The sequence below is a fragment of the Diaporthe amygdali genome, assembly GCF_026229845.1.
Source record: "Diaporthe amygdali strain CAA958 chromosome Unknown NODE_19_length_847323_cov_64_739301, whole genome shotgun sequence".
Classification (NCBI taxonomy): Eukaryota; Fungi; Ascomycota; class Sordariomycetes; order Diaporthales; family Diaporthaceae; genus Diaporthe; species Diaporthe amygdali.
In genome coordinates this window covers 79,631-93,838 of record NW_026517039.1, presented here as the reverse complement: position 1 = coordinate 93,838, position 14,208 = coordinate 79,631, and the positions used below count along the sequence as shown (strand labels likewise).

Genomic DNA, 14,208 nt, shown 5'->3' with positions numbered 1-14,208 from the left:
CGCATTCATCTTTCCTATTCAGGATTGTGGATTGAAGTCCACGTAGTCAACCGGGCAGAGCAAAGTCATCGGAGACAAAATTGTCCAAAAATACACGCTTCCTTGGAAAATCACCCTCTTCGAAGATTTGACCTTCGCATTGATGGCTCCTTTAGCTCTTCGACCCACCCCAGTTGATCCGCCCACTCTGGCTGATAGCGGGCATGCCTCCCGTCAGCCCGTCAGCCCGAGTCTTCAACCCATACCCGATCCCCAAAGCTTCCTTCATGTCATGCACTGGTCCATACGGCCTGCCTTCCTCTTTGTCTAGTTGCTTCTGCTCAGCCTTGCGCTGCTTCGCGTCTTCTTTGTCCTCTTTCAGCCCTTCCGCTTGGGTGTCATGCCATATCCTCGCCATCCAAAGTGCCACCAACAGATCCAGGTGTTTTTTGTCGAGGGAAACAAGGATTTCCAGACTCTCATTCTGGAACTTTCTCGCAACTGCCGGGTTGTCAATAGCGATGAGCGTGTCTGCGCTATCCCGCCATTCCAAAATCCCTTTCTTCTGCCGTGCGTGGTAAAGCTTCTTTCTCTTTTCTTCCTCACCCCATGTCGCTTCGAAGGAGTTCCTCACACCAGTCAAGCCGATCGAGGTCTCCTTCTTCAGGCGAACGTCATCGAATTGGTTCGGCTTCTGGGAGCTCACTTCGGCTATTTGCGCATTCATATGAGTCAAGTCGCGATGCTTGTAGATTTTGTAGAGCTTGTCGCGCTCCCATATTTCCTTGAGAGTGCCATCTTCTTTTAGACGCCGATCCGCGGGCATGTTCATCAGGTTGAATGTCATTGTGTGGCCGTTGAGCGGCCGTGAGAGCTGATAGAGTGGTCTTGCTCCCGGAACGGCGCCTCGTATGAGCACAGCACAAGGAGCTAGGATGAGGGTTCCGGGCGTGACCGTAAATGGCGGGGGAGGCTCTGTGTCGTGCACTGACTCATCCTGGTCTTCTATGTCGTCCTGCGGCGGTACTTTCTCTGGCGGGAGGTCCGCTGATTCCCCCGGGCTGGCCACGGCATCGTAAGGGGGAGGCGCGTCGTGTGCATCGATCTCAGAGTCAAGGAGTGGGGCTGACATTATTGGAAAGGAAATACAGAAATGTCGACGGACTTGAGTTGAATTAGATGGGACAAGTAGCAGTATGATGATCTACCCGGCACAAATATCTCGATAGCTAATGATTACTGCCTGGTTAAATACCATTGACGCTTCTGCTCTCGGGCGACGAGATCAGGAATGAGGATGCAAGCTCCCCACGAGATAAATGTAAGCGCTAAAGAACCTCGGAGGGAGGTTTAAGGTCGTCTATTTGCCTGTATTGGGGGTGGAGAGTGAATCGGGACTAGATCGCTGCAGAATTCGGCTTGGATTTGTGGCGTTGATCCTGTGTGACCCGTGCCTCGTTCAATGACAGTAAAAACCTCAATTGCGGCAATAAGCTGCCCAGAACATCAGCAGACTAGCTTCCAAGAGTTTCTGCCTGGTCTTGCCACATTTGCAACGTCGCTGGGCGTGTTGTAGATGTCGCGCAGCACAGCTGACATCTCAATGGCTCGTGATCATGTAGTAAGTTGAGGTTGCCAGTTCACAATTTTTGCGGGCGCCGTCAATGAAAAATGTCTCGGTCAATGCTAGAGGTTGACACAAAGGTCCATCTGGACCGAAAAGTTACAATGCTTTTCTACTGCCAATCGCCTTGTGTTTTGACAGCATCTCTATTGAAAAAGATTTGTTTCTATCACAGTGGATGTCGGAAAAGTGTCTGATGAATTGACTGTGTTCGTCCTAATGCTTAGGTTCAGTATTCAGAGTACAACATGGTGCACCATCGAGCGTTCGTGTGTGCGAGCGCAACGAAGCTGTATTTTCAGAAGATGATGGCTGTGTGAAGGAATTAACATGTCTTTAGAACAAAAATCCATTTACAACGAACTATTAGCCTCGTTGTGTCTGTTGCAGCACGCCGGCGAGAACCACTTAGCCAGAAAACCAGTGCAATGCCCTTCAAGCCTCTGCTCTACGGGTCCGCAAGAATCCCGCAGAGCTCATTAACTCTATTCCGAATGCGCGTTGATTCGCTGTTTCAAGTTTACAAAAGTTTCGCTAAATAGAAACTGAGTCGGCCGAAAAGGGTTGCTGCCGGGTTGTGCCTCGATTCAAGGTTTCTCTGGGCACTTGGCGTTCATCTCGCCCTCTAAGATCGACGCTCAGGGGCCGGTAATCTCGGTGGTCTCGAATCATGCGCCATCGATACCGTCTACTCGGGTTGAGAAGAAATGCGGCAAGATGGCCGTCTAATTGATGATATATGAACCGTGGCAACTCACATAGTCTGTTACTAGTTTAATTATTTGCCATCCGCTTCCCATTGCAGTCATTCTTTTCGACCAATATTCTCTCATTCAAGCTTACGTTCATTATTTGACGCCATTATGCTGCGATCCCTCCTACCGCTTGGCACCGCTTGCCTTTTCCTGGCTCAGGCCCAGGCTGGACCATTATTCCACCGTGCATCTCCGCCTTCCGTGATCGAGGGCGACGGCACCGTTGAGGCCAAGCTGCCCAGCGGCGACGCCGTGACGGTTAACCTCCACGGAGCTACAGTGACATCATGGAAAGCTAGCGATGGCGACGACAAAATCTTCCTGTCCACCGCCTCACCCCTTGATGGCAGCGCTGCCATTCGCGGTGGTATCCCTGTTGTCTTCCCTAACTTTGGATCTCCTCCAAAGACAGGACAAACCTCGAAGTTGCCCTCGCATGGCTTTGCTCGCAACAGCACCTGGGTGTTTGAGTCGTCCACGCCGCAGGAAGACGGTTCTGGAGTCGCCTTGACATTCTCCCTCGACTCGGCCTCCTTGATCCCTGATTATCAGACGAAGTGGCCGTACTCTGCGAAGCTGGCATACACCATCAACCTCACCCAGGACAACCTGAATGTCCACTTCAGCTTTGAGAACACAGACACCCAGGCTATTGACTTCCAGTTCCTCCTGCACACCTACCTCTCTGTCCCTGTAAGTCCCGCCACGCACTCTCTCCTTGCAGACGATTCGTGATACTGATTAGAGAGGCGCAGAACATCAACACAACAACCGTGTCAGGCCTGCAGGGCTCCACCTACCAGGACAAGACACAAAACTACACCGTCATCACCGAGACCTCGGACGCGTTCCGCATCACCGGCGAGACGGACCGCATCTACAGCCCCGCCGAGGTCGCCCCCATCGTACTCAACGACGACGGCAGCCCGCGCGTCACCGTCGACAGGAGCGAGACCCTGCCCGACACCACCGTCTGGAACATCTGGGCCACCAAGATCCAGACTTCTTCTGACTTTGCGCCAAAGGACGCCTGGCAGAGGTACCTTGCCATCGAGCCTGGGTATGTGGCCAAGTTCAACAGCCTGGAGCCTGGCAACACCTGGGAGTCTAGTGTCAACTACGTTGCTCACGTCTAAGAGAGATCCAGGAAGGCTTCACGCATTGGGAATGGAGTTTTGATCTTCGCGCCCGGGATCGCAGGACACCTGAAAGATCTTCCCAGTATATATTTCTCAGCGATAGCACATATTAGGATTTGTCGCTTGCGAGCAAAAATGACCTGCATTTACGAGTATATACGCATGATAACACATCGTAAAGATAGACAAGTAGAGCGTATCTAGGCCTCACGCTTCCATGTCGTCAGGTTCGCTTAGGCTCATTTTCAGGTAAAGTCTAGCCTCCAGACGTCGCCTAGGCGCGAATTGTCTTCCGCAAGACCACCATGGACGATTACAGAGTCTTCCCCACCTGCTTGTGCTACATCAGCAGCGAACCAACCCCTGGGAGCAGGGCTGCCCCCACTCGCCTCAACCTTCACCCAATCCTGACCAGCAACGTCGAAAGCCCACACATCCGAGAGCATTTTCCCAGCGCCAGCATGACCTAAAGAACTGGGATCGCACTCCCCGAACATAGTGACAAGATAAATCTTCCCCTTGATCGTCACAGCCACAAGTGTAGACACGCTCCTCGGCCCGGGCCCACTTTTCCCGTCGGGGTTGAACGCAAAAGAGGACCATTTGTTCGTGGCCAAATCATACGTGTCAAGCAGGCCTCCTTGCTCGGTGGTTCCATCAAATCCGTTCATTCTGTACAGCTTCCCGCCTGAGTATGCTATACTGGTGCCGCCCCTCGACGGCTCCGGCGCCGACGGTAGCTCATTCCACGTCTGCGAGACGAGACTGAAGGACCAGAGGTCCTGCAAGCGGCCCTTCTCGGGGCACCCAGCGTGCACAAAAAGGAGATCGGATCCGTTTGAGGTCATGGCGTGATAGCTGCGGCCGGCAGGGTAGGGCTTCTCCGGATCCACAGGCTTCAGCAGCTTCCAACTCGAATGGGACGGTGTGTACCGCCAGATGGCGCCGTTCTCCTCCACGGGCGCCATCGCGATGCCGCCACGGCCAGAGAATAAATACAGTGAGTCTTTGATGACGGCGCTGGCTGACCCGACGCGTGCAGTCGGGGCCTCTGGTGGAGCGTCCAAGGTTGAGGCCTCAGTCGAATCTTATTACGGTCAGCAGCGGCAAAACATTTGAAAGTGATGTCGAGCCACACCTTTACTAGTAGATGCGCCGAAACTGATAACGTCCAGTCGATTGTCGACTGGCTGACGCGGAATGACTTCACCACCAAAGACGAAAACCTGGGAACCTAGTACCGAAAGACACTGTGAGGAGCGCTGGAGGCGCGCACTCTGGGTAAGTTGAGTCCAAGTTGCTGTGAGTTTCGTCATGGCGGCTGACGCGGAGGTTGAGATTTGATGGAATGGTTGGTGTTCAAAAGTAAGTGTGATAATACTCAGATACGGTGCAACCCAAGCGAGAGGCGACGTTCTGTCTTTATCTAGCAATTAAATAGACGTAGGCAGCAAATGGCGGCGAAGAGGACCGCTTGCCGCTGAGTAACCCATGAAACTCTCGGAGGAAGGAGGAAACACAACCTCCGCTTAGTCATTAGAATACTCGCCTGCTCTCCAAGCTCACAGAGCGATACAGACACCGCTGAGCTTCAATCATCCCGCGTTTCAGAATTTGGAGCTGTCAGCCCACACCTTATAATCGAGCTCTCATACCTTGCCGCAAAAAAGTTTGATAATAAGACGTAGTCAAGTATAACCGGGTTGAGGTGATTGATATTCCCCCGTCCCCAACATACATTTCGTTGGATAGTCCTAGGTCCCGTGATTCTCCTCTCTGCCAGCCTTTCTCATTGCACATGTCCCCAAAAACACAAGTTCCATCACGAAGGAATTCGTGTCTTTGATGCATGCAACCTCGCTAGGTGCCAATGTACTAGTGGTCATGCACCGAATGAGGTTGCTGACTGATATCAGGAGTTCCAGATCATGTTGCCCTTGCTCATTTAGGGGATGTACGAGCATGTTGAGTACTAGCGTAATGGCAGCAGGCGTAGCATAACGGACAACTGGCCTGTAGCGCATGTCAGTGTCGTAGAAACAGTCAGAATTAGAGCGGTGTGCCCACGAGAGACTTGGGCCAAAGGCAGGGTAAGATGATCACATACCAGAAAGCTTCTTCTGAAAGTGCGTTAATCATGGCTTTCAAACACCCGAAAATTGAGCGACTAGCCTCGAGGGAAATGTCGACGCTGGAATGAATCAACCTATGGCGATCCTCTGCTATGTCGCTGATATCTGTACTGGCGACTCTGAATCGTCTCACAGTCATATGCACAACGACCATCAAGTACAGATATTCCAGTTGTAGGTAGACGTAGCGCATGTCCTTCGCGCTAGAGCCGACCGAATTGAAAAATGAAGATGAGATCAGAGCCGGACGCTGTAGTGACGGAATAGATAAACGCCAGTGCTCTATTTGGTCATCTAGATGACGAATGTTTAGGAGTATTTTGCTATCAAAGCCCTTAAAGGCTCGAGGGGAGTATAGCAGCCGGCAGATTCGTTCTTTGATTTGGCCTAGACGAATATCCTTAGAAAATGGTGGCATTGCATAGACATGGTCTGTCTCGTCGGTATCAAAACATGTTGTTGGACTGGGCAAGTCAATGCTGCTTAGACAGTCCTGCGGCATTGAAAGGTCACAAAACTCATCGATGAGCAGAGGAGGGACGCCCGTATGTAGAGAGAAATCTTTATCCGACGTATAGCAAAGCCAGAAAAGCATGCGCCCATGGCAGCTTCGCCGTTGTTCCAGGGAGGGTATGGTGGCATCACAATCTGGGGGGACACTGATGTGGTATTCCAGGGCACAAACAGTACGACAGGCGATGGAATGGTAAAATGCCGCATCTTGCCAATTGCCACTCAAACTGCATTGTGTTTGCTTTTGAACCTACTGTCAGCGGTTTTACTGACCACAAGCAATGGCAAGAGCTGTGGCTAGTCTATCTTACCAACAGAAGCACTGTAACAAGAGTATCAAGACTCATATAGCCGGGAATGAGTGATAGAAGACGTTGTGCCTTGATGACGCATCTTTCAGGGTTCAGACAAGAGGTAATGGAGCCTGGTATTTTCATTCGACCCGCAATGGACAGAGTAGCCAGAACACAAGCTCTGGCGGCAATGTGTGTGGGCGACGATAGAGGATCATCAATAGTCTCGTAAGCTGTGTCCAGCGTTGTTCCGAATAAGGCAGGGTTGATGACAGGGAAAATGAGTGGACCGTACGTGCTGAGAAAGGGCCTTAGGACCCGTTGGGCAGTGCTTTGGTCTATTGGGTCCAGAAGACCTGAGTCGGATTCATCGAGATGCAAGACTGGAAGCGATGTTGGCCTGTAGATGGGAATCCGAAATTCCGCCCACTTGACTTGCTGCCCGGTCTGCAATGAAACCCATCGCTGGCCTTCATCGGAGAATATCGGCACGCCGTTGAAAAACCAATGTGGACCGAGGTACTTTGCCGCAGAATGCAGCGGTCCGGGTGAGATGGCGACGTGGCAGGGAGACGTCGCCTGAGAGTCTTCTGCATGTGGGGTGGTTTGTTCACTTGCTGGGGTTCCTGACACCGTGTTTCTGCCAGGTAAGGTGACTGATAATGGGGAGGCAGTATTACTTGAGGTATTTGGCGAAACAGGCTGAGGCAGAGCGTCCTCGAGCTGTGCAACGCGACGCGCGAGCGCCTGGACATCACTTGACTGAGTCCTAGAGAAGTCAAAGCTAAAGCAACTGGCTCTGTAATATAGGTGGATAAAAGATCGTATTGGGTAAGAATGCAACGTTCAAGTTTTGGGGCGACCAACCTGCTTCGCTGTTTTCGCGCCGACCGCTTTCTAAGAAATGTACACTCAAGACTGTGATGTTGACACCAATTGCACGGAGTTCCCTGGACGGTGATAGCGCATTCTATCTACGTACGGTTAGACGCGTCAGTAAGTCGTATACTGAAAGATATGAACACATACCTTCCGCCGGTAGCAAGCATCACAAGCTCGTTTCTGGGGCATCGTCCATAGGTGGAGAATTGATAGGGCATTGAGACACGGCAAGACTGACCCTGGGGGCAGTGTATGGTGGATGGACGAAACGCCGCGGCGGCCGCTGACACATGCACGGTGATCTAGGGATGGAGCAGAGTGACTAAGCGGTGCTTTAATTTCCCCGCTTATATAAGCAAGGTAGGGAGATGTCGTTCATTACTCCACAATACGCAGACATTCGTTGACTACACGTCAGCCACTATGTACTTCACCAAGTTCTAAACCGCCGCCTTTGTTCTATTGACCTTGACGACCGTAGCCAAGTCCGAGAACAACTGACAGTCCAGTTTGAAAGATCTCGGCTAGGGCCCGATCTATAACCTCCAACCTGCCAACTCGGAGTGGGATGGGCATAAAATTCGGACATCCGCCAACATGTCGTTACTGGATAGCATTATCCGGGTTGCTGGGTCGCAAAACGGAAATTTTCACAGTGTGTTTTGTACTTGGCATGTGATGCTTCGCTCGACTGTGAGCCTTTTACTTTGGCCTACTGTCTACGTACCAACAACGTTAAGTCTGCCATTCAACTCAAGTATTAGACATACCGCCTCTGAGCCTTTCCAACCAGTTGGGAACTGAGAGCCGTCGCCGTGCCTCTCACGATGGCCCAAGAGTGTCCGGGGGCGAATCAGGAGGAGGACCAGGAACATTGACAGGGACTTCAAACGATCTGCACCAGTCTGGGTTGTTCTCCACCATGCAGTGCCACACCCGCTGATACATGGGCGAGAAGTTGACCAGCTTACACCAGTCGCCATCTGGCGTGTAAGTGCAGTAGCCGGTGAACTCACGATTTTGGCCGTTCATGCCGTCAAACTCTGCCGATGGGGAGTGGTTAGCACTCGTGGTTCCGCACAAGGTGAGAACCACCAAACAGCAGGAGGGACAACTCACGAAGGTAATCCAGATATGAAATGCCATCAATCTTCGGGGGGAACACATTCAGGTAGAAGCCCGTGCCGGTTCCGCACATGGGGAAGTTACCCGCCATAGCCAGCGTCGACAGCTGGTAGACGCGGTTGTTCTGCAGCGTCAGGCCGCTGCCCAGCCCGTCCCGGGTGTTCTGGACGACCGAGTACTGAATCACGCTGCCGCGTTTCTGCTGGGTCTCGCAGCCGCTCCAGTCGTCTGCCACGGCAGCGATGTCCGTCTCGCCGTCCGCTTTGACCCACGACAGCCAGAAGCCACCCGTCGGCTTCGGCGGCGCCCACGACGACGCCCACGACGCGCACGTCGTGCTCTCCACGCATGCCGTGTGACCCGCGCCCACCCCGAGGTTGCACGACCCTGTCACCACGGTCGATAAGCACGTGCTCCCCGGTATGGTCATCGTGGGCTTGGGCGCTGTGGTGATGGTGGGGAACGCCGTGGCCGGGGGCGTCGTGCACGTGGCCCGCGTGACGCAGGCGTTGTGGCCGCCGCTCCCGTTGCACTCGGTGACTGTCGCCGTCCACCAGCACCCCATGTCTGTCGTCGTCTTGGACGACGTCGGCCGCGGGGGCGCCGTCGGGGGGATCTGTAGACTGCTCGGGGCTATCGTCTCGCCGTTGTGCAGAGGCAGCTGGTCGAGGTCGCGCGGAATGGCTGGACAGCTGGCGCCCTCGGGCTCCTGGTCGTCCTGCTGTCTCTTGCGTGATCTTCCTCTCCTCCTACCGGAGGACTGCAGGATGTTGGGGTTTTCGAAGCAATTGGTTGGGTTATCCTCCTTGTCAAACGACTGTCCGTTCCAGATGACGGGCTGTTCTTCGGGTGCACCACCTTGGTACTTGTTCTCCCACTTCTCTTCGGCACCATCGCCCCGGAACTCGTTAAGCTCTGGTTTGAACGTGCGGTGCAGCTTAGTGATGAGAGCCTTGACATTCCGCGGTTCGTCCAAACCTTCCCACTCCGAGGGTATCGCTCTGAAATACGCCGCCAGTCCTGCAACCCTTGGCGCGGCTGTGTACATGAGCCCAAGAATCAGTATCTGGTGCAGGTAATTCGATCTGAACTAATGAACTTACCTAAGGACGTTCCTGATATTTCTGCGTATGCTCCTGGCCCGGATGAAATCGCCACATAGCTGTCAACGCCAGGTGCGTAAGTGTCAATCTTGGGAACGGCCGGGCTTCGGTTCCAACGCCGGCCATTGATATCGCTTGCCCCAACAACGAGCATATTTTCAATTTCCCCGTCGATGCCGAATCTCGCCGGCCAATGCTCGATTGTGTCCGGATCTGAAGCCTTGTCCTTATTTCCGGCGGCCACTGCGATGACCGTTTTGAGATCTGAGTCGAGCTTGCGGAGTATGTGGACTAATTTGACCGGTCATGTGAGTTTCAAGTTCTTCCGCATTAAAGGGGTCGCACTTACGCATGGAGTCCTTCCAGGGCCTGTCGTCGTCGTCATCGGCGAAAACACCAGTCGTCATGACCATTGTGGCTGTACCCAGCGTGATCTTCGATGAGTCGATATGGTCGGCTACCTTGACGATTATCTCAAGGTATGAGTCTGTTAAAGAGCGGTCAGAAGATGAGTTGGCTTTCGGAGGCTTAGATTTAAGTCCTCCGCCATGATCGTTTTTTCTTTCTTTCTCAAAACACGATCTGTTAGAGGCCCTGGTGACTTACGCTGATTTTTCTGGAATCCTGCTATAACCCAACTTGCCTCTTTCGCGATCCCAATGTCCTTGCCTACCGCGCATGCGGCTACCGCCGTTCCATGGGGGCTTGTTTTACCGTCCCAGGGCGGGTCAAAACCGTTGGTCTTGAGCTTCTCCTTGGGTGGATTGTTTGAGAATTCCTAGGAGTGTTCATTAGAGTTATCCAACTTGGAAAGGGCATTGACTATGAGGCAATTCCTGCAGAGCACATACATTGTGGGTGGGAAGGAAATCCTCGTCGAGAACATAGATAGTCTGGTCGCCACCGTACGAGTCGTCCCACCAAGAAGTGTACCTGGTGGTACCGTCTGCGAACTTTTCGACATATGTGCCGTCGTCTTCTTCGTCCACTTCGTACCAATCTCGGTCCGGTGGCACCGATATCTGGGAGCGCTCCCACGTATTCTTCTGCTGTGAAGTGATTTTGATTGCTCGTTTCATATGAGAGTGGGATGGCGACGTGTCGTTTGAGCCTTCATTCAAGTCAAATCTGTATTCGAGCCCACTGCTCTCTTCGGTAGACATCGAGTCTTTTACTGTGCTGTCACCTATATCTACAGACAAGACTTTCCAGATCTGCGGAGTTTGAATCAGCGGCAGATACACTCCAGGGCTCTTCTCCCCATCCCGTGGACGAGACTAGCCAGGTCAAGGGAGCAAGGACAGTGGGGAATCCTATGAAGAGATTGATGGCTAATAAGAGAACAGCTTAATTACCTCATCTCTCCCTTTAAACCAATTTGCAACGTCTTCGGACATCTTGTACCCAAAGTAGAAGTAAGTCGTCTTGAACTTCTCGGACCGCACCTCGTAATAAAGTCGCTCGTTAGAACCGTCCTCGGTGACTGCACGAGTCTCCTGCTTCCGTCTATCCAGGAGATCTTTGATCGGCTGCCTGGCAGCATCCTCGCGATAATTGGCTTTCAAGTAGATGGCGTAAGTCTTGTCCGACTTGCCCTCGCATTTGAAGTCGATGCTGTTGCTCGTATGTCTGCGGGCTGGGTTCTTGGGGGCCAGAGTGCAGGCCGCCACCGACGTTGTCGTCCTCGTCGTCTCGGCATCCCGGACCCTGCAGCCCAGGATCACAGCCGAGGTCGACTGGACGTCGGTAGCAGTGGTACGGGTTGCTGTGGGCTCCGTGGTAACGTCATACGACGTCGAGAAGGCCTTGAGGGTGGCTGACGTGGTCTCGCAAGACGTTGGCTTGTCGGCTGCGGTTGGTTTGCCGTCGGTGCCAATACTACATGATTCCGGTCAGCAAGTTGAATTTAAAAACCTTCTGTAACGGAGAAACTCACGTGATTGTTGGCCATGGCGGCAGCGTGCCTTCAATACGAACGTTGGGCGGCCAACTTATTGGCGGGCAGGAGCCTGGACCAAGGCATGGAGGGTAGACACCGGGTGGAAACTTCCACTGCCATCCTAGTATGTGTGTTTCGCCCCAGTCAATGCACACGAAAAAGAACCACAGCCTGCAGGTGGACTTGCCGCCTCCCCCAGTTGGCTGAGGCTCGTCATCGCCCACACTTGTGGTCACTGGGATGAGCTCGATTTGCGGCCATGTCGTGAATGTCGGCAAGTCCGTTGTAGTCCCGGGAGTAGTGGTGGGACCTAGAGTGATACATCCAATGATGCCAGGAGTGAGAGTTATGATTGCTCCGCCAGTAGAAAGGGTTGTTGATGAAGTGACACAAGGAAACGTGAAAGGACTTCCATCTGGCAGAGTAGTAACAGACGGAGACGGAGGGAGTATTGTGGTAGGAACCACGCCTGTGCAGCCGGACACCCCAGGTACGAGAGTTATTATTGCCCCACCAGTGGAGATAGATGTGGTTGCTGTGACACAAGGGTAAGTGAAAGGGCTTCCGTCTGGAAGAGTAGTCACAGACGGGATGGGGGCTGTTGTCGGTAGCTGCCCAGTACACCCAAGTAGCCCCGGCACGAGTGTGACAATAGTTCCGCCGGTGGAGATGCTAGTTGTGGCTGTTACACAAGGGAAAGTGAAAGGACGGCCATCGGGTAGTGTTATCACCGACAGTGTCGTCGTTGGTCTTTCGGGGGGCGAGATTGTCAGTGTCGTGCCTCCGGTCGTTATTGTCGAGGGCGCCGTGACTGTAGGTGGTGTAAAGGTGTTGCCATCTGGTAGCGTGATGACCACAGGTGTAGTCGTAGGTGGTGGTGTCGTTATAGGACTTCCGGGAGGCGAGAGTGTGATAGTTGTGCCGCCTGTCGTTATGGTGGATGGTGCCGTAACAACAGGTAATGTGAAGCTGTTGCCATCCGGTAAAGTAATAATCGATGTTGTCAGTGACGGACTCGGGGACGGCGGCAGAATAGTGATTACAGTTCCGCCAGTTGTGATCGTGGACGGGGTCGTAACGCTTGGAAGTGTGAAGATTCCCCCATCAGGTAGAGTAGTCACGGTGGGACTCGGAGTTGGTCTTGGACTAGTACCGGGAGGTGTGAGAGTGAATGTAAGATCCGCAGTCGTAATTACGGTGGGAGATGTAACAGCGGGCAGAGTAAATGTGGTGGTCCCAACAACAATGACCCCTGAGCTTGAGATCATAGTACGGCCGTCCGAAAGCGTGCTTGTTAAAGGCCCAGTCGGCAATATGGTGACACCGGACGGAGGTAGAAGCGTGAATGTTGCCCCATCAGTAATCCACGTCGAAGGGGCCGTGACAGTGGGTAGGGTGAAAGACGTGGTACCAATGATGATCACACCACCGCTTGAGATGATCGTTTGGCCGTCAGACCCGGTCGTGGTGAGAACACTACTAGTGGTCTGGGGACTCGGTAGAAGGCTGGTCGGAGGAGGAGAAGGATTGAAAGTAAACGTGTGGTTGAGAGTTGTTATAGTCACAGGTGCAGTCACGCTCGGCACGGGAATAGTCCTCGTACCATTGATGATAATGACGGATGCGCTGGACACAAGTGTTTCGCCATTGTCGTCGGTCCAAGTAGTTGGACTTGCAGGCGGCTGATCAGTTGTGCCTCCTGTTGGACCAACAGTGGTCGGTGCCGTGGTCCCAGGCCCCGTGATCCCCTGCCCGGGACCAGTAGTTGGACTATTACTGGGGCAAGACGTGGTGACTGTCACAGTCGTGTACCGGAAATCAAGGTTGAACCAAGAGCGGGTGAGTTGAGTCACTGAGCGGACAGTGACAGTTTGAACCTTTCCACAACTACTACTCGCGGGCGAGGGGAATGATGCATTGCCAGATGGCATGTCCGATGATGAGTGCCATCCTCCTGCCTTTGGATTGTCACAGCCTCCTACGGCATTGCAAACAGAACCAGATGGGCAGCAGCCAAAGAGACAGCATGTTGTTCCTGGTTTGCTATCAGCCATGGCTCGCTCCATGTTAGAAAGAGAAAGTAGGGCGGGTCAGACTTACCTGCACCGCAAAGATTGTGTTGGCCATCTGGTGTCTGGCAGCATGTTTGACCGTACGAGTCAGAACCGCAACGATCTTGGCACCAGTACTCTCCAGGGGCGCATTTGTCTGTTGACCGAAGAAGTAAAGCATTGGAAAGATGGCCCAGCAAGAAAAGGCTGCTGGTGATGGCAACACTCCGTAGAGATCGCATGATGTGTGAGTTCGAATGTGCAACGACATACTAGTAGGATACCAGGGCTCAACAGTTTATCGGCATTGAGCCCCATTTGAAGGTTTATAGTTGGCTATGGGATAGCTTTGGTATGTTCTGTCACACTTAGCGGTCTAGGCACCAGGCTAATAGCGAGGGCAGCTTTACGAGAAAGGCCGAACAGAAGTAAAACACGGCAAAAAGTTGCGAGGCCTCGAGGGGAATGGAAGTCATCGCCGATCAGAATCATACGTGTGATCGGGCAAGGGATACGTCTGTAATTTGGTGACACCCTCTCAAACGAAGACTAGAATCCTACGGCGTGAAGATGTGCCCCCTTCTTGGTCTTGATTTTCACCTGGTGTGGTACTAGGCGCCTGGCCTGCTGAGCGCAATAATTGAGGATCCTCAATATCACTCGCAAAACTAGA

General features: G+C 53.0%; 4 protein-coding genes across 4 annotated transcripts; 1 reads left to right on the top strand and 3 right to left on the bottom strand.

Annotated features, from left to right (window-relative positions):
• Positions 1-151: 151 nt before the first annotated feature.
• J7T55_010376 (uncharacterized protein) lies at positions 152-1,111 on the bottom strand (the record flags this gene model as incomplete). Its single annotated transcript, XM_053144914.1, has 1 exon — positions 152-1,111. One exon carries the CDS (start codon positions 1,109-1,111, stop codon positions 152-154), a length of 960 nt encoding a protein of 319 aa, XP_052992224.1.
• A 1,355-nt stretch (positions 1,112-2,466) lies between these two features.
• J7T55_010375 (ldose 1-epimerase) lies at positions 2,467-3,494 on the top strand (the record flags this gene model as incomplete). Its single annotated transcript, XM_053144912.1, has 2 exons — positions 2,467-3,051; positions 3,114-3,494. 2 exons carry the CDS (start codon positions 2,467-2,469, stop codon positions 3,492-3,494), a joined length of 966 nt encoding a protein of 321 aa, XP_052992223.1.
• Positions 3,495-3,742: 248 nt separating this feature from the next.
• Positions 3,743-4,813, bottom strand: J7T55_010374 (kelch repeat protein; the record flags this gene model as incomplete). Its single annotated transcript, XM_053144911.1, has 2 exons — positions 3,743-4,584; positions 4,774-4,813. The coding sequence occupies 2 exons, from the start codon at positions 4,811-4,813 to the stop codon at positions 3,743-3,745; spliced, it is 882 nt and encodes a 293-aa protein (XP_052992222.1).
• A 3,326-nt stretch (positions 4,814-8,139) lies between these two features.
• On the bottom strand, positions 8,140-11,496 carry J7T55_010373 (uncharacterized protein; the record flags this gene model as incomplete). Its single annotated transcript, XM_053144910.1, has 8 exons — positions 8,140-8,360; positions 8,437-9,480; positions 9,546-9,836; positions 9,895-10,032; positions 10,152-10,323; positions 10,397-10,822; positions 10,901-11,371; positions 11,482-11,496. The coding sequence occupies 8 exons, from the start codon at positions 11,494-11,496 to the stop codon at positions 8,140-8,142; spliced, it is 2,778 nt and encodes a 925-aa protein (XP_052992221.1).
• Positions 11,497-14,208: the final 2,712 nt, after the last annotated feature.